We start from the raw sequence: 20,583 nt of genomic DNA on the forward strand, positions 1-20,583 counted from the left end.
GGTGAAAAATACCCAACCTGACCCGACCCGAAAAAATATATAATATTACCTTATATATTTAGGAATAATTACAATAATATCCCTCTATATATAATTTTTTTTCAAATAAGTCATTGTTTTTATTGAATAAAAATATTTTTTTTATTTCAGGTCGGGTCGGGTTTCTAATTCATATATTCGGGTCGGGTTGGGTCTCGGATGGAGGTTCCCTTGTTCTCGGGTCAGGTCGGGTGGACCAAAAACCCGACCCAACCTAACCCATGGTCATCCCTAATTGGGATGATTTTAACTTATAATGTTTATTAACATGATTTTTATAATTTATTGAAATGAATAATCAATCAATAAAATTAAAATTTAATATTTTTTAAATTTTTATAATATATTGCTACATGTAATTTATAAAACAAACTAAAATTAAGCAAAAAAGAAGAAGGACAATCATGTCATTTTACATTACTGAAATCAAATTCATCCGCCATGTCTGCGAACCAAACAAAATATGGAATTGGATTCCAATTCAATTTCCTACCAACCAAACAGAATATGGAATTAGATTCCAATTCCTCACAGATTTCAATTCCTGACAGATTTCAATTCCTTCACAGATTTCAATTCCCTAAAAAACATTCCAGTGAATCAAATGTCACCTCAGTGTTTGGAGTTTCTATGCTCTCTCGTTTAAATACAGAATTATTTTAAAATTAATTCATGATACAAAATTAATTACACAATATTTTTTTAATTATACAAAAATTCATGATTATTGAATGAATAAAAATAAATGTCTAGATTAACTGTAAGAAATGAAAGTATATTCAATAAAAAATTACATTTATAAATGAATTATAATCCTTAATTTATTATTTAAATCGAGTTTATTATTAAAATTGTTCAAATTAGAATAAGATTTAAATAACATTATCCGTGGAATAATTAGAATAAATATTCAAATTTAACAAGTTAAAAGAAATCAAAATATTTAAAAAAAAATAGAATCATATTTGAAAAGTCATTTAATAATTAGATTTTTATATAATTAGTGTGACATTTAAACAACTGTTATATTTCGAGTTCAATTCTATAAGATTGACTAATTTCACCTACACTATTCAATTCTTTGTGAAGGGATGAGAATTAGTGTAATTATACGAATAATTATCATTTAATTTTATAATTAATATTGCTTTAAAATTTAAAAATATTGTTGTTATGTAGTTATAAATTTATATTATCGAACATTATATAAAAATTAAGATAATAATTAATAAAATAGTAATTATACTTTTCAATTTTAAAACATTTTATTGCTGAAATATATTTTTAAAATAAAATTTTATGTAATTACATAAGGGTATAATTAATAGGATAATTATATTTTTCAGGCAAATAAACGACGGTGATCGAGTTAAATGGTAGACTTGGTGTTTAAATTTAAATTTATAAAATTGAAATCTAAAATAATAAATATATTCATTAAAAATGGATTTGCTTCTAGGTGTGGCGTATGATACATCCTTTCGCATAATAGTAGACTCGGTTCTTACAAGACCAGGTCTCCGGTCCACACTCAGATACTCCATCAAACCGCGTTTTTCTTTTTCCACCAATGGTCTATTTTCTCCAATATTTTGCCCTTGTTTAAGCCTCCTTCCTTCACCCTTCAGAACGCCATAAAATCTCTTTGTATTTCCAAAATCCCACCATGAAATTCTTCTCAAAACAACTCTCATGGGTTTTTTCTTTTGTAAATTCCACCTCTTTCCTCTATTCATATTGTCATTTCTCTGTTTTGCTTGCTTCAGCTCTTCTCTGTCCACCGTTTCCATCTCTGAAACTTCGAACCTCACAATTGTATGCGCTTTAGTACACACCAATGGCGGCCTTCAGCCGTCTCCTCTCAATTGTTCTAGCTTTCCAGTTCATGGTATCCAAACCCCATTTAATCCCAACTATTTGTTTTCTGGGATTGTCTCTGGGGATGGATTCGTATGTGGTTTGAGGCCTCTTTTTTCACCATCCAATGTTTCAGTCATGCATTGTTGGAGATTTTCTAGCAATGGTTCTTTTTTAGATTTAAAAAGGATTTACAAGGGTCCAGCCCTCAACCAGCTTGAAGCAGGCAACACTCATATCTGTGGCCTTAATGATACCAACGGTCTTGAATGTTGGCAATGGCCTGGATTTAATCAAACGGGTGGTGTGCAATTTTTTTCCGAAATAGCTGTCGGTGAAGGATTTGTATGCGGGTTAACAGAAGATCAAAAGGCGATCAGATTCATCGGGAACTTTGCTGGTATCACTGGTCGAGAGATTAGAGGGAATTATAAAAAGATTGCTGCTGGATTTAAACATGCTTGTGCCATCAATTCGGATGATGGTTTAGAGTGTTGGGGAAACGGTATGGGTGATCGTGATCTGCCTCAGGGACAGTTCAAAGAACTGGCTCTGGGGTTGAATCGAAGTTGTGCTTTGAGGACTAATGGAACAGTTGTTTGTTGGGGGATGGACAGTTTCAGGTTGCCACAAGAATTGGAAACTCTTGATTTCATCACAATCAAAGCAAAAACCAATGTTTTTTGTGGAGTTTCAACATCGAATTATTCTCTATTTTGTTGGGGTCACCGTAATTTCGATCAAAATCATATGGTGTTCTCAGAGGTTTTCCCAGGTCCATGTAGGAATGTATGTCAATGTGGTTCATTGCAAGGTTCGGGCTTGCTTTGCAGCACTGGTGGGTCAATTTGCCAAGCTTGTCCGGTGGCAGCCATTCCATCTGCTCCTCCACCCCAACCTGAAAGCAGATCCTCAAACAGTGGTTTGAATGGAAGATTGATAGCTTTTCTAGTTGTTGGTTGTGTTGGATCCTCCGTTTTCTTGCTACACGTTGGTTTCTTTGTGTTCAGATATTGCAAAGACAGAGGGTGTCGTGTCCATGATTCTGGTCGGCTGGATGAGACCGGTGCCCCTGCAAATGGTGGTTCGGGTTCGAATCAAACTCCTCAAGGCCCACCGGCTGTCCTCGAGAAGCGACTGAGCCAATTGACCAGCATGGGAACTATGGGTCGCTTGGAGGAGTTTTCCTTTGAAGCCCTGGTTCAGGCCACCAACAATTTCTCCGACGATCATAAGATTGGTACGGGTAGCTTTGGTTCAGTCTATCATGGTACACTGGACGACGGGCGTGAAGTGGCCATCAAACGAGCCGAAATTACTAGCTCTTCATCATATGTGATCGGCCCCAGACGTCAAGAAGATAAAGACGATGCCTTCGTGAACGAGCTTGAGTATTTGTCCCGTGTTCACCACAAAAACCTTGTCCAACTATTGGGATTTTGTGAGGACTCGAACGAGCGTATACTTGTCTACGAATATATGAACAATGGCACACTCTATGACCATCTCCACAAGTTCGAAAATTCGTTGTCAATGTCATGGGCTATACGGCTCAAGATCGCATTAGACACAGCAAGAGGGATCCAATACCTGCACGAGTATGCAGTTCCGCAGATCATACACCGTGATATCAAGTCTGCCAACATTCTTCTCGATACAAACTGGACTGCAAAAGTATCGGATTTCGGATTATCATTGATGGGTCCCGGAGATGATGAATCACACCTTTCACTTCGTGCAGCGGGCACAGTCGGATACATGGATCCCGAATACTACAGGCTTCAACAGCTGACCACCAAGAGTGATGTTTACAGTTTTGGCATAGTCTTGCTCGAATTGTTATCCGGATACAGAGCGATCCATCGGAACGAAAATGGGGCACATCGAAATGTGGTCGATTTTTTGGTTCCGTATGTTCTTCGAGACGAAATTCACAGGGTTCTCGACCCGAGAGTACCGCCACCAACCCCTTTTGAGATCGAGGCCGTTGCGTATGTAGGATATTTAGCGGCTGATTGTGTGAGGCTGGAAGGCCGAGACAGGCCTTCAATGACTGAGATTGTAAATAGCTTAGAGAAGGCATTAACGGCCTGTTTAATTCCCCATGATTTCTCTCGGTCCACTACTCAATCTTCCACTGAGCGGACAAATTTTGTACAGTAAACAGCATAGTTTTTTACTCAATTCATTTCCCTTCTACTTTATTTCCCTCCCGATTTGTTATTTGAAGCAAAATGTGTATTATATTAGGTTGGCTTACCTACCAATATTGTGAAGAGAAAATTATCATTTAAATTTGAAATTTGGGTCGGTCGGTATTGATTATTTTCACTGATAAAACAACATCTTTATTTAAATTTTATTATAATAATACTCTTTAATAATATTAAAAAAGTAAAAAAAATATACATATATCATTATTTAATTCATTAAATGTGTGAGCATCATTATCCAAAATTTTAATTTAAATATATGCTAAATTTTTATATTTTAAATTAAATAATTAATCCCTCTCCAAGTCCAACTAGTAATGTATAAAGCATAACTATGACTTAATTATAATAAATTAAGAGTCGAGACCTAAGGAACCTTCTTTTGTCCCACAGTTGTAATTTTCATTGTAAAAGAGACAGTTTATATAATTATTTTGTAATAAAATTGAAGAAGCTAGATTAGAGGTTTGACAAAGTCATTACGATTGTTTGTTTCAACAAGGTTTGGTTTTGAATTTTCGCCCACAAAGACTCGAAGTGCAAGGTCAGACCAAAATATATACATATATGTTTTTTAACATTTAAAAAACGCATGCATTGTTTCTGGTTATAGAAAAAAAACAATCGACCCGAAACCAGTTTACACGGTTAGACCGGTTTTAGATTTGTAAGTGGAAACGAGACGTTCAATTATTCAAAAACTTTAGCGTCGTTATTATCATGACTTCATGGCCATTAACTGGTTATTCATGCATTAACTAAATTAGGTATATCTAGGTTTATATATGTCAAATCCTATATTATTAGTCTATTTGAAATTTACATGCTTTAATTTACGAAATTAAAATTAAAATCTACCAAACTGAAGTAGACTAGAAGGTGGAGGTACTAAAGGAACAATAGTAAGGGATGTATATTCATTTTGTAGTGGGTTAAGTAGAATAAAAAGTAACTATATCAAGGCCTTTTGTTTACCCTGTCCACTCAATCAAGTGTTGAAATCTTCTTCATCACCTAAAAATTGAATTTTTTTAATAGAAAAATATGTGTAATCAATTCATGAAAGTAAGTTAAATAGTTTTTATTTTGGATTTCAAGTGTATTTTAAAACATTACGAGTATAGGTGGTCTTCGCCATTCTCTCCTACTTTGGTATTTTGCGATTATTTTTTTTTTTCAATTGGCAACATTCAATTAAGACGTCAATTGACTTTCTATAAATTTTCTATGGTTATTGGTTAATCCTATGTATTGGAGTTAAAAGGATCTGTAGTTTCTTGGTACACGTGGCTCAAGTCGTGTGTCATCAAAGGAAGGTTATTTGGGGTTTGTTAGTCTGCTGGAAGTTGTTATTCAGCACTGTTATGCAGTTAGGGTTAACTGCATGCATACATACATATATGTGTAAAGCAATGTATTCCTTCTCTAAATGGATAGAGCAATTATTGTTTAAGTTCTTTAACACCTTTTCTATAAATCCATCATGGTATCATTCGCTACTGGTCTTTGGGCTCCTGACTTGACTTTCGTTGCTTCAACTCTCGGTGATCTGCGATTTGGAAGTTGCTCATGGATCTCTCATCTAACAGTGCCAAGGGCTTCACGAACAAGAAGGTCAATGTCCTTCTTGATGAAATAAATTTTTTTACTTTAGAAGCAGCAGATTCTACTCACAGTTCGTAGTCATCATCTCGAACGACTCCTGAATGGCATTGTTGATCCTCCGCCGCAAATAGTTGTTGATGAGAGTGGTGTGGCAAGTCCGAATGAAGCGTATGAGAATTTTTTTTGCACAGGACAGTGTTCTTGTCTCTTGGTTGTTGTCTACAATCAATGTTCATCTCCTTCCTCAGTTTGTGGAGGCTGAAACTACGACTGCGGCTTGGAACACAGTGCTTCAATTCTTTGCCAATCAGTCCACGGTGATGGTTACAAGCCTCCATTATAAGCTTCATTCGTTGAAGAAAGGAAGTGATAGCATGTGTGTTTACCTCACGCGGGTAAAGGAAGTTTGTGATGCACTTGCATCTTGTGAAAGTGCAATTCATCATGTCGAACGCATCGCCAATATCCTGAAAGGATTACCTAAGGAGTACTAACCGTTTGTGGCTGTTATAATAACCATGTAAGAAACTTTGTCTTTAGATAAGATCTATATCATGCTTTTAGATGCTGAAACACAATTGGTTGGGTTTTATGAACAACGATGAGTGTTAATCTTGCTCAAGGGGAAATTACACGAGGCATCTCATCGTCTAATCGATAGGATCACAGATCGGTACAATCTTCTGGATCCAAGAATGGGGGTTATGGACGAGGACGAACGCATGTTCAATGTCAACTCTATGGAAAGCTTGGCCACTTAATTGATCGGTGATGGCATCATTATGGTTAAAGTTTTTCTTGTGTTACCATTGACAATCGTGGATAGTATAAAAGGGAAGATGCGTATCCTATTATTTAATATTCCTCCGCTGAGAATACAAATCTAGGTTGTGGGTGTTGTGTTAAGGGTCGATCGGGTTCTTTGGTTACTGTGTAGCCTCAAGCTAATGTTGTAACTGCAACGTCTGATTATTGGGTGGTGGATTCAGGCGCGACTCATCATGTCATGACTGATGCCACAAGGGTGATGAATTAAACTAAGTTTCATGGTCCAGGAAAACTAACTATCACTAATGGTATGCCTCTTGATATTCATTTGGTTGGTAGTTCAATTATTCATTCTTCTTTACGAGCTCTTTTATTGAGTGATTTATTGTGTGTGTCACAAATAATAAAGAACTCACTCATTGTCTCGAAGTTTGCTAGGGATAATGATGTATTCCTTAAATTCCATGCCAATCAGTGTTGTGTTTGAGATGAAGTTTCTGGTTGTGTTTTACTTCAGGGGGAAGAAATGGTTGGTTTCTACTCTTTCGTGATGAACAATAAGGATGAAGGTGGCAGTTCTGCTGAAGCCAATCTTACTGTTAATTCTTTTATTTTCATCTTTGGAGAAGCTATGGCATAGATTCTTAGAAAATCTAGCTTGAGATGCTTAAGGCAAAATTGCTAATGAAATTGGCGTAAAAAGTGTTTCTAATATAAATAAAACGTGTTTTGCTTGCCATATGGACAAAATTCACAGATTACCTTTTATGCAATATACTACTAAGTATTAGACCATTTAAGCTTATTTACACTAACTTATAGGGACCTCCACATGTGTTCTCTAGTGGCTACCGCTTATATGTTACGTTTGTGGATGAATACTCTAAACACACCTGCTTTACCTGTTGAAGAATAAGTCTCAAGCTCTTGTTGCCTTTCAATTGTTCTAGAAAATTGTGTCTACTCAGTTTGGGTTGTCTATTAAGGCATTTTAAAGTAACTAGGGAGGGGAGTTTTACAGCCTGTCTTCAGTTTTAGCTAAGGATGGAATAACCCACAGATTGATATGTCCACATGTATATGAAAAGAACAACATAGTTGAGCGTAAACATGGTCGCATGTTGTAGTTGATTTAGTTCATCTCATCAACAGACTCCTACCAAGGTGTTACAAGAAGTATTACCATTCGAGAAACTATTTGAAAAGAAACCTGACTACAGTTCAATGAGTGTATTCAGATATCAATGTTTCCCACATTTAAGGCCCTTTCAAAATCATAAGTTGGCCTTTAGGTCACAACCATGTACTTATCTGGGAGTCAGTCCTCAACATAAAGGATTTGAATTCATTGCTATCAATAGTCGAGTATAGATATCTCAACACGTTGTGTTTGATGAGGAGGTGTTCCCATTTACAAAATAAAAGGCTAGAGTGTTGATGCTATGTAAGATGATATAGCAATCACGCAAGTATATGTATCGTTCAAGTAATAAAATGGAAACTATAAAAGCTTCGGATGTCGAACCCACAAAGAGCAAGAAATTACAACTTAGAATTGTTAACTTTGAATATTAAAAGGTAAATGTTGTGATTGTGTGGTAACACAGATATAGCAAAGGTATTAAAAACATGATAGAAATAGCAGGCAGTGCTACAGTATAGTGAGAGTAATATGTCAAGGATCGAATGGATAAGGAAGATATTTGCCAGCTTCCATTACAAGTATATCATAAACAAAATGTTTATGCATTTAGTAATGATTAATATTATTTAAAAGACATAAATCAACTTTCATTGACTCAATCTATTAAACTATTATCAATGCTAGATTTTGGGTATCATATATCTCACATAAAAACTTGCTTTTCGACAAACCAAGGCTGAACAAAAGTAGTATATTTATTAATGATTTTCATTTCAAACTATCATCAATAAACATACATGAAGATAATTATATTTCTTTAACTATCTTTGAAAGTGTAGCAACATATAAAATAAAGTCTTAACATAAACGTAATTATAAGCATTAAACAAACAGCTAAGTTCATAACCCAAAATATAATCCTTAGAAATTAAATAACATTCAAATCTACATGCTAATTCCCTATCTCAAAAGAAGAGCGAGAGTAGAAAAGGAATCTTCTTAACCACCAATGCTAGTCGGCAAAGCTCTTACGTTGCTGCAACACTCCCCAATAGATTCAAACATCCATGGTCGGTGGAGGAAAGAAGAAAAAAAATGGAAATGAAGAAAGTTTGACAAAAAAGAGTCCAAAATGTGAAGGGAGACCCTATTTATAAGCCCAACACGTCAAATCATTCTCCAATAGGAAAAAAATATGATTTTTCCTATATTTTCTAGCCATTTTACAACTGTATTTGATAGCTGTTCAAATCTAAAAAATTCCATAATTGTCTGTTGAGTCACCAATTGTTACAGCATCAGCATGATAGAATCGTGTCACAACATCACCTATAGCTTCAAGCAATGCCACAACATCAACGTACTGATTTATAGCATAAAACATTAAAATCAAGCCAACTTACCAACTCACTCCCATGATGCAAATAATGAAAAATATATAAAAATGATCCTAATATGACCCTAATGATACTAAAGTTCAAGTTCAATCTAGGTAAAAAGATCCTAAATAACAACTCTTTTAGAGAGTTATCACACTCCCAAACCTAAGTGTTTGCTTGTTCTCAAGCAACAACATGCCTGAAATGTAACTACTTCTAAATAATAACTCTTTGTTGGCTACATAGTCCAAGACAATGTAGTCTGTTGGAAAGATGAATTTGTCCACTTGTACTAGCACATTGTTTATTTTTCATTTGGGATGAGCAATAGAATGGTCAGTAAATTGTAATGCGACAGTGGTGGGTGTGTCTTTAATCCCAAATTTCCTGAAAATAGACAAGGGCATTAAATTAATGTTGTAACCCAAATCACACAATGCTTTAGCAATGAATTGATCGCCAATAGTGCAAAAAATAGTAAATCTCCCTGGATTTTTTAACTTCAGTGGCAATCTGCTCGTGACCATGGCACTCTACCCTTCAGTGAGTGTAACAGTTTCGAACTCGCCAATACTACATTTCTTTGTAAGCACATCTTTCATGAATTTGGCATAGTTCGACAATTGTTCCAATGCATCAATCAAAGGGATATTGATCCTTAATTGCTTGAGCACATAAAAGGACTTCTTAAATTGTTGGTTCTCATTAGCATTTTGGAATCGTTGAGGGAATGGAGGTGGTGGCCTTCTTTTAGGTTGCTTTGACAATTGTTGTGGCATTGTAGGTGGCAGTGTTGTTAGCATTGTTGGTGGCAATAGCTTAAAATTGTTGCATTGTTCTACGTCATTTGATGTGAAATTCGTTTTTGTTATATCAAAAAGGGGGAGATTGTTGAACTATATTTTGATATAACAATTTAAGACAAAATGTTTTTGGACTTGAATTGAATTTATTCAAAGTTATTAAAAATAATTCAAAGTCCTTAAAAGTGGATTTGAGCACAAAATGATTTTCACGTACAAGAAGTACTAATATTGTTCTTACAATATCGAAACCTCATGAACAGTACTGATACTGTTCATATGGTACCGATACCAAAGGTAAGGGAAGTATCGATACTCACTAGCTAGTATCGATACTACCAGCAATGCTTAAATTCTAGAATGCAAAAATGGTATCGATACTACTTTGTATAGTAGTGTCGATACCTTATGCATAGTATCGATACCATCAGGCCCCAACTACTAGTAACGACTAGTTGATTTAAAAATAACAAAGGTAATACCGATTCTCCCTTTAGGAGTACTGATACTCCCTTTAGGAGTATCGATACCCTCTGTACTGGGTAATTTTATTTTGCAGAGAAATCATCCCCAAATGACTAGAAATCATCCCCAAATGACTAGAAATCATCCCCAACGTCTATAAACGGCCACAACTTCATTCCAAAATATAAATACAAGTTTAAGACACTTGAAGAAGGGTTAGAACACTTATCCAAGCAATCAAACACAAGAGAAGAGTTTTCCAATCTTATTTTCATCTCTCTTATAAATATTTGTGTTTTTAGTGAACTAAATTTGTAAACACCTATCTTAGAGAGGTTTCCTTGTTTACTTCTTTTATCCTTTTGTAAAGGGGTTTTGGTTCTATCTTAGCCAACTAAAAAAATAGGGAGTTTGTAAAGGTTACTCTTGATCCTTGAAAAAGAAAGAACAAATTAGTGAATTTGTTAGAAAATCCTTAGTGAGGAGCTAAGGTAGCAGAGGTAGACTTAGTTAAGAAGTTGAACCACTATAAATCTCTGTGCAAAAGTTTCTATCTTTTTCTTTCTCCTTACTCCCTAAATAAGTTTTACCAATTTACCCCTCTTGTAACTTTTTCGGTTGTTCAAATTGAGCATCTTCGATCCTAATAGTATCCAATGCTGGAAATAATGCATCGGACATTAGCGCAACAATTCTTTAAATCGTTCGCATGCTTTATACAAGATCTCATCCTCCAACTTCTTAAAAGATGTGATGTCATTCCTCAATTTAACAGTCATGCTGGGATGATTGAAACATAACAAAATTTTTGTGCTAAATCATTCCAGGATGTAGCACCAGGTGGCAGCGAGTTAAGCCAGGCTCTAGCACTCTCACAGAGCGAGTAGGGAAATAATTTTAGCTTCAATGCTTCTACAGGGACTCCTTGATGTATGAAAGAATCGTACACTTCTATAAATGCTCGCAAATGTGCTTGAGGGTCCTTGTTGTGCATCCCACTATATTACCAAATTAACTCCAGAATTTGGAACATCACTAGCTGCAACTCGAAGTTTGCAGCACAGATGTCAGGCCTCACGATGCTATGATATAGATCATCCATTGCTGGCACAATATACTCTCATATTGGCTTGTTGTTGTCATCGATGTTGTAGCAATGTTGTTGTATCAAAATATTTTGAAAATCTGGAGCATCATACCGAGTCATGTTTGGTTGCTGTTGATTTTATTGCCTCCTTCGATGGATAGTTCAAATGTTTCTAAGTCCTGGATGTTGTTGTGAGTAAAGCTCCAGCAATGTTTTGCTAAAAAAAATTGTATCTACAAAAAAATAACAAAGTTAATGAAATCAAAGAAAACAATTCTAATGTAATACCATTGCTCCCCAGCAATGGTGCAAAAACTTGATGCTACATAAGATGCTATAAAAATCACGCAAGTATATGTATTGTTCAAGTAATAAAGTGGAAGCTATAAAAGCTTCGAATGTCGAACCCATAGAGAGCAATAAATTACATCTTAGAATTGTTAACTTTGAATATTAAAAGGTAAATGATGTGATTGTGTGGTAACAGAGATATAGCAAAGGTATTAAAAACATGATAGAAATGACAGACAATGTTACAACCTAGTGAGAGCAATATGTAAAGTATTGAATGGATTAGGAAGATATTTGACAACTTCTATTATGATCATAAACATGTTTATGCCTAATTAATTCTATCTAAACTAATTAATAAGTTTAGATATTGGGCATCATACATCTCACATGCGAACTTGTTTTTTTGGCAAACCAAGGCTGAACAAAAGTGTAGTGGCACATAAAATAAAGTCATAACATAAACATAATTAAAATAATTAAACAAACAACTAAGTTCATAACCCAAAATATCATCCTTAGAAATTAAATAACCTTCAAATATGCTTTTCTATCTCAAAATAAGAGCGAAAGTAGAAAAAGAATCTTCTTAGTCACCGATGCTAGTCGACAAAGCTCTTACGCTACTATATCAATCCCCAATATATTCAAACCTCTATGGTTGGTGGAGGAAAGAAGAAAAATAAATGAAAATGAAGAAAGTTTAAAGAAGAGGTGTCAAAAGTGTGAAGCGAGACCCAATTTATAATCCCAACAAGTCAAAGCATCCTCCAATAGTAAAAATATGATTTTCCTATATTTTCCATCTATTTTATAGTTGTATTGGACAGTTTTCCAAATTAAAAAAAAATCATAACTTTCTGTTGTCACCAGTTGCTATAGCATCACTTATGGTTTAAAGCAATGCCACATCATTTGCATTCCGATTTACAGCATAAAATATTAAAATCAAGACACCTTCCACCAACTCACTCCCATGATGCAAGTGATGAAAAATATATAAAAATGATCCTAATATGAACCTAATGATACTAAATTTCAAGCTCAACCTAGGTAAAAAGATCATAAATAATAACTCTTTTAGAGAGTTATCAAGTGCCACCACATGTGGTAAAATCTCAACAGTCTCAGGCTATAAGAATTATTGTTGACCTTATATGATTGTAAAAACAGGAAGGGCATTGTGAAGAGGGAAGTACTAGTTCTAGGAGTAGCACCTTTGATGTTACACCATGTTTTCAACAGGAACAAAGTCCCTTTAATAGTGCTAATATGCCTAATTTGGTGAATGAGTTAGCTGGTAATGAGGGTGCATATCCTACAAGTCGTGGTGTACCTATAACTCATAAGATAAATATACATGAAGTTTCAAGTGGAGGCAAAGATGAAAATATCAATGTCGTACCTATGGACAATTTAGCTAATCAACGTGTCACCCGATGATGAACAATAAGTAAACATAGAATTTTTAAACCTAAAGCTTACACTAGTTACTTTGAAGATGAGGTTCCAACCACTATTTATGAAGCCTCTCAATCAGTAAATTGTAAAACAACTGTTCAAGATGACTTATATGCCTTGTAAAGAAATGGTGGCTGGTCCTTGGTTTGGTTGCCTAAAGGAAGAGTTGATTTGGGTTGCAAATGACTGTTCAAACTAAAGCGCACTCGCAATGGTTCAGTACATAGGTACAAGGCTCGGTAGGTTGTTGATGCTTCAAAAACATTATAACATACAACTCAAGTGCACTTATCGCAAATCAAGTAGTAAAGTGGAAACTTCAAGAGTTTCGGAGTCAAACCTATAGGGAGCAAAATGTTTATATTAGATTTTTTGACAATAAGATGAATTAAAAGAGTAATATGCTAAATAGAAAGAAAAAAAATTAATAATGAAATATATCAGTTCATGCTACAACATTTTAGGAAGCAAATTGTCAGCTATCAAATGAACGAATATGTTATTATTATTCCCAAATTCTATACAAGCGTTGAATACTTAATCTATGTAATATGCATTGATTAAATCCATTTGAAATACTCTAATGATTTTCATCAATTAAAGATTCAAACCATTAACAATACTAATCAATTGGTTGTACACTTTCCAATGTACCTATGCTACTCAACAACACCAATGCTCATACAAGTATATAGCAACTCGAATAAAACTACTTCTAGATTTAAATGAAAATACTATATATGTAATTACAAATATTTCTACTTGTGATCATGAAGTTCAAAGCTCAAAAACCAAATAGAAGTATTGAACGGTTACCCGCTAACCCTGAAGCTCTTCAACGAGCTTCTTTTTTTTATGTAAGAATCCTTGACAGAGGATTTAAGTGCCCATGGCTCGAAAAGAAATAACATGGAAATTTTAATTTTTATCTCTCTATATCCTCCCTCTTTTTGCACCCAAGTATTCCCTTTTTATAGATTGAATGAAAATCTCATTGCCCAATAGGATAAATCCACGTTTCAGGTGTTATCTGGCCATATGACAACTACCATTGCCAGCTATCCCAATCCAGAAGGTTCTTCTAACTATATGGAGTTTAAACAATCGCTACAACATCTGATCAGCATTTTCTGCATCGCTCCAGCATCAGTGCAACAGTTTGCAGCACAAAAATCAAGCTAGCTCTTAACAACCCACTATGCTCCTAATAACCCACTATGCTCCTAACATGCAAAATATATAGAATCGATTAATTTTAATCCTAAATATGCTTAAGTTCAAACTAAACATAGGTAATTAAGGCCACTAAAGATAACTCTTTTGGAGAGTTATCACACCCCAAACCTAAGTATTTGCTTGTCCTCAAGCAAAACATACATGAAACACCTAAACTAACATCAATTTCACATAATAACTAAGAAAAATTAACAAAGTAGCAAAGTTTCTTTTTCGGCCCTCAGAGACTGTTATCAAGCATATATGTAATCTCAAGTAAGAAAATATCATGTCATCCCCTCAAATTCAGAATCCTCAGAGTGCAGTGTATGAAATATATGTGTATCCAATCAATACTTAGCTAAGTTAAAAAATTCTGCTATGTTAAAGGTATTCAATGCTACATCAATATTTCCTCACCAATGTTGGAATTATAACTTATTTCTCTCATTATATTGGAGCTAGTACCAACATTACCCAAGTTATTTCCTAAGTCTATGTTGGAGCTATTACCAGCATTACCAAACCTATTTCCTAAGTCTCTCTATCTTTTTTAGCATGAAAATTGCTATAGCATCTAATAAAGATAAGAGATTTACAGCTTGAAAGTTTCTAAATTCTCTAAGTATTGAAAACATACACCTATGTGTAAAAGAAAAATATAAAGATCCTTAATTCGAAGGGTTTCTACAAAATTTCCTATAGCATTTCATTCCAATTAATATTCATCACTGGACATCATCAAAATATCCTAAACTACTTCATTGATTTTTCAAAATTATCTTAAGGCATTACCAATGCAATTTATATGCAAAATATGTTCCTAACTACAACACTTGAACCTATCAACACACCCCCAAACCTAAGGGATGCATTATCCCTAATACATGCAACAAAAACAAAACAAAACAAAATAAAACAAACTAAAATAGGAGAAAGGGAAGAAACACTGCCCTAAGTGGGCTTTCTTAGGTTTTTCCTTAGGCTAATAACGTTCGGGAAGAATCGCTTTATTGTTGTCTTTGCTTTCACCGAGCTCTTTCTCTTTTGACTGGTCGACGCTGTTGAGGCTTTCGTCATAGCAGACTTGTTGAGTTAATCGATCGATGGAATTGGCCAAGATGGGGGTGAATTGGTAATTAAAATTTTGGTGGAAACTTTTGTAGAAAATTGAAAAGATTTGCACAGCGATTTAGAGTGGTTCGACTTTCTCAACCAAAGTCTACGTCCACTACCTTAGCTATCCACACTAAGGATTTTTCAACAAATTCACTAATTTGTTCTTTCTTTTGAGGCCAAAGAGATAACCTTACAACTCCCTCAAGAATATACCCCAATTCTTGAGAACACTCTTTCTCAAAGAGAAATTACAAATTTGCAAACTTACAAGGAAATCCTCACAAGGTAGATTGTTTGCACAATTCTAGAACAAAGAAAAGAACACTAAAAAATGAATACAATTGAATACAAGTAGTGTTCTTGAAAGCAAAATAAATATTGAATAAAAAATAGGCTTGAAATGCTCAAACTTGAGGTTTGATGCTTTCTCTTTGATTCTCTCTTGATTCTTGTTTCTTGTGTTTTCTTGTTGTTGATCAATGGCTTCTAAGATTGTTTAAATACACCTTCAAATGATTCTGAACTTTGGGGATGATTAGTGGAGTCAATAAAGCAGTTTTAGTGTGAAATCAATTAATAAAATAGCTTGGAGCGTGGGGGGAATCGATACCCCCTCATAGGGAATCAGTTCCCTAAGTGTAAAATTCAAATAACCGTTGATCAGGGGGGGAATCGGTTCCCTCCGAGCATTCTGTTTTTCTCGGAGCCAAACCATTCAGGGGGAATCGGTACCCCCTTGTGGGGGAATCGGTTCCCTCTGGACAATCTGGAATTTTTGGCTTGAAATGGTTCGAAATACTTTGTAAAATTGTTTTGAAATTATTTTAAGATTAAAACTTAATTTTACACTTGAGTAAGGATTAAAAATGACATTTGAAAGATTTGGAGTAATATTTTGATATTCAAATAATTATATCGAATATACTCGAAAAATCTTTTGGAAAATCTTAAAATTCATTTAACTTAATTTGTTATATCAAAATATCAAAATGTTTTCAACAATCTCCCCCTTTTTGATATAACAAAACATTTCAGTAATTTTAAGATTTTGAAATCAAGTTTTGAAATTACTCCCCCTTACTCTAACACTTCTCCCCTTTAAAAACACTTTAACATTTTCCCCCTTTTTGTTAAATCAAAAAGACCTTTAAAAGATTTTAAACAAGGTTTTGAAATCATTTAGCCAATTGATTATAAGTATATATAGCTTAAGCTGCTAAGATCACAATCAAGAGAAACGTTAGCCATTAGTTTTATAATCAATATTCATAAACAATGTGATATGGCGAAATTGGTCATATATCTAACATGATATAAATGATGCAAGAATGAATAGATTTAACCAAACCAAATATATATAGAAATATAAAACAAATTCAAATATCTAACAATCAAAGTTAAAAACAATCCAAATTCATTCAAAATGTTGAAACAATAAACTCCATGTTCTATTTCAAAGTACTAAAGCAAGACAAAGAATCAAGCATCCGCAGGAGGATCGGGAGGAGGAAAATGAGCTCGCATAGCGGCCATCTCAATTGAAAGTGCATCAATGCGTTCATTCATAGAAGCGTTGTTCGCGCGCGTCTCCCAAAGAATCTCCAATTATTGAGCTCCCATTGGGGATAAATGAGACTCTATGGAAGTGAAGCGAGAATCCATGGATCCATACCGGAAATCAAATGTCTCCATAAAGGATTAAAAGTATGGGGGCATTTGATCCTCTGGTCGTGCTTGTTCCTCTAGTGGAACTTGTTCCTCGTGCTGTTCTTGCTCATCGTCAGAGTCGTCGGCTTCCGGAGGTTGTTCATGAGAACGAACCCAAAGACCAGTCTCTTCATTGAACTTCCATCCCGATTTAGTTAAATACAATAGGTTGATTTAATTTTTGAGGGAAAAGGAAGTATCAAGACCAACTCTAAGCCCAACCTTTTTAAACAGATTACTAAGAATACAACCGTAAACTAAAGAAGAACATAATTTCTTATTGGGAACAAGATTTACGGTTTCAACAAGTTCAGAAAATATAATATGTGGAAGGTTGATTTTAAGATTATTTTGGACACAATGTAGCCAAAATAAATCCATGGCTCGGAGAGTAGAGTAACGACCTCCAGATGGTCGAAACCACCAAGAGATCATGAGATGAAGAAAACGGACATAAATATCTAACACACTCGCACTATCCCTTCGTTTATACTGAGATCCTACCGTCAGTTTTTCATTGTCTAATCCTAATGCTTTGGCTATGTATTCCGGGTAAAGATGAAAGAATCATCCTAGAAAATAGGATCGAATTCCTGTGGTAAAGGTTTTCTCCCGGTTTTGAATGCAAACGACATTAGAGTAGAAGATACGAACGAGTTGATGGTAGACTATTGGTTCAAGCTCAAAAAGTTTGTCAAATTTCCACTCTTGAAGAGTAGGAAGATGTCGAAAATTGATGTCTAACATGTCTTGAAGAGATGGGATGCGTTCTTCCCAGATTTTGTAGGACTCAAAGCTTTGATAAAACCTAAAATAGAGATTTTGTCTACGAATGGGTTCATTTAAGCAAGAATTGCGAATGGTCATGTTTGGATCATCAGAATTAGGAATATGAATTTGTTGGATAGGTGGAGGATTTGGAGGTTGGCTAAAACAACTAGAAGAAGGTCTAGAACATTTGTGAGACATGATTTAAGGTAATCGGAATGAAAAGAATAACCTGCAATTTTAAAACACATGTATGCAATATAATCAATCCCAAAACTCAATTGAGTCCTCAATATCTCAAGGTTCTCTAAACCAATCCTAATGAGCAAAGTTTTTGAAAACTATTGAAAAATAAAGTTTTGAAAATTAACATACGTATAGTTTTCATACTAACAACATAATTAAATCAAAACACAACAGTTTGAAATTAATTAAAAATTTTCATTTTTTTATTTTGAAAATTCAAGAATTAATTGAAAAATTATGAGATTTTGATGAAATTAGTTGTAAAATCTAGTTTCTAAACACTAAACAATCAATGGTCGATCACTATTTCAATCTAGAACTAATTAAAACTAGTTCTATGTTAAACAATTGATAAAATAGAAGTTTTAAAAAATACCTTGAAGAATTTCGGATTTGAGTGATATTGAATGAAGTTTTCACAATTATTATGATTCCAACAAGTTTAGGAGTTGATATTTGAAGTAATTTCGATTAAAAACGATGTTTTTGATGAAATATGGAGATAGGGAGAGAGTAGAGAGCAGAACGGCGGCAAAGAGAAAGAAGAGAGGTTTTGAGAGAGAGAGGGTTTTCTGGGCGTCATATAACCAGAACCCTCAGGGGGTATCGATTCCCCTTCAATGGGGGAATCGGTCCCCCTTCAAGGGGGTATCGATTCCCTCTACACTAAAATTGCTAAAATTTGATTTTAAACACTCAAAATGCTAAATTAATTTGCTCTAGTGGTATTGGCAACTTATATTATAAAAAATTAACTATGTTCAATCAATCAAATCTATTATTTAAAAATTATTTGAACATATAATCAATTTTTCACAAAGAATCATAAACTCCCCCTAACTAATAGCAAAGAATGCAATCAAAATTAATTATAAGCATTTTTCATTTATTCTTAAAAGTGCTAAAATTATTTTAAACACTAAGTGAAGATAGGTCAGTTAAACCTAATTCTCTCCCAATTGTCAAAAATCTTTCCTTGTCTAAACGCTTTGTAAAGATATCCGCTAACTGATGCAAAGTATCAACAAATTCTAGAACTCTATCTTCCTTAGTGACATGGTCTCTAATGAAGTGATGTCTTATTTCAATGTGCTTAGTTTTAGTGTTTTGGATGGGAATTTTAGTGAGACAAATAGTACTAGTATTGTCACACTTGATAGGAATGGTACCTACTTCAATTCCATAATCAAAATGTTGTTGTTTCATCCATAAAACTTGTGCACAACAACTACCAGCTGAAATGTATTATGCTTCAGTGGTAGATAATGCAACACAATTTTGTTTCTTGAAAACCAATAAATCAGCATATTTCCAAGGAATTGGCAAGTACCGGAGGTTCTTTTCCTATCTAATTTGCATCCTCCATGATCCGCATTAGAGAAGGCATGCAAGCTAAAGCTAGAATCTCTAGGATACCAAAGTCCTAATCTAGGAGTGTCCTTAAGGTATCTAAAGATTCTCTTAACAGCTAGTAAATGTGATTCCTTAGGGCATGATTGAAATCTAGCACATAAGCAAACACTAAACATAATGTCCGGTTTACTTACAGTTAGATATAGCAAAGATCCAATCATTGACCTATATAATTTAACATCCATACATTTACCTCATTCATCCAAGTCAAGCTTTGTAGAAGAGCTCATTGGAGTGTCATGAGGTTTCCCATTTTCCAGTCCAAACTTCTTGAGCATATCTATGACATATTTAGCTTGATTGATGAAGATGCCATCTTTTCTTTGCTTGATTTTGAGTCCCAAGAAAAATGAGAGCTCCCCCATTATGCTCATCTCGAATTCATTTTTGCATTAGCTTAGAAAATTCTTGGCAAAGAACATCATTAGTATAACCAAATATTATATCATCAACATAAATTTGAACTACTAATAAATCTTTACCTTTATGCTTTAAAAACAATGTAGTGTCAACCTTCTGCTTTGAAAATCCTTTTTCAATTAAAAAGTTTGACAATCTTTCATACCAAGCTCTAGGAGCTTGTTTTAAACCATAAAGTGCTTTTGTCAATTTAAGAACATGATTTGGAAATTTTAAATCTTCAAAACCAGGAGGTTGTTCCACATACACTTCTTCTTTTATAAAACCATTTAAAAATGCACTTTTAACATCCATTTAATATAATTTAAATTCATGAAAACATGCAAATGCTAATAACATTCTAATTGCTTCCATCCTAGCTAAGGGAGCGTATGTTTCATCATAGTCTACGCCTTCTTCTTGAGTATAGCCTTGAGCAACAAGTCTAGCCTTGTTTCTCACTATATTACCACTTTCATCAAGCTTATTACTAAATACCCATCTAGTACCTATAGTAGATTTATTACTAGGCCTTTCAACTAATGTCCATACTTTACTTCTCTCAAATTGATTTAACTCTTCTTGCATAGCCATAATCCAATCT

General features: G+C 34.3%; 1 protein-coding gene and 1 non-coding gene across 2 annotated transcripts; both read left to right on the forward strand.

Annotated features, from left to right (window-relative positions):
• Positions 1-1,660: 1,660 nt before the first annotated feature.
• On the forward strand, positions 1,661-4,099 carry LOC120118539 (serine/threonine-protein kinase-like protein CCR4). The gene has a single exon (XM_039138565.1). It carries the CDS (start codon positions 1,732-1,734, stop codon positions 4,057-4,059), a length of 2,328 nt encoding a protein of 775 aa, XP_038994496.1. The 5' UTR covers positions 1,661-1,731; the 3' UTR covers positions 4,060-4,099.
• A 6,837-nt stretch (positions 4,100-10,936) lies between these two features.
• Positions 10,937-11,043, forward strand: LOC120118877. The gene has a single exon (XR_005515787.1). It is a non-coding gene; the product is annotated as a small nucleolar RNA R71 (small nucleolar RNA).
• Positions 11,044-20,583: the final 9,540 nt, after the last annotated feature.

The sequence above is a fragment of the Hibiscus syriacus genome, unplaced genomic scaffold, assembly GCF_006381635.1.
Source record: "Hibiscus syriacus cultivar Baekdansim isolate YM2019G1 unplaced genomic scaffold, ASM638163v2 tig00110328_pilon, whole genome shotgun sequence".
Lineage (NCBI taxonomy): Eukaryota > Viridiplantae > Streptophyta > Magnoliopsida > Malvales > Malvaceae > Hibiscus > Hibiscus syriacus.

What these genes read in the sequence shown, in the direction of transcription:
- LOC120118539 (XM_039138565.1), top strand. Translation starts at nt 1,732, where the DNA reads ATGGGTTTTTTCTTTTGTAAATTCCACCTCTTTCCTCTATTCATATTG.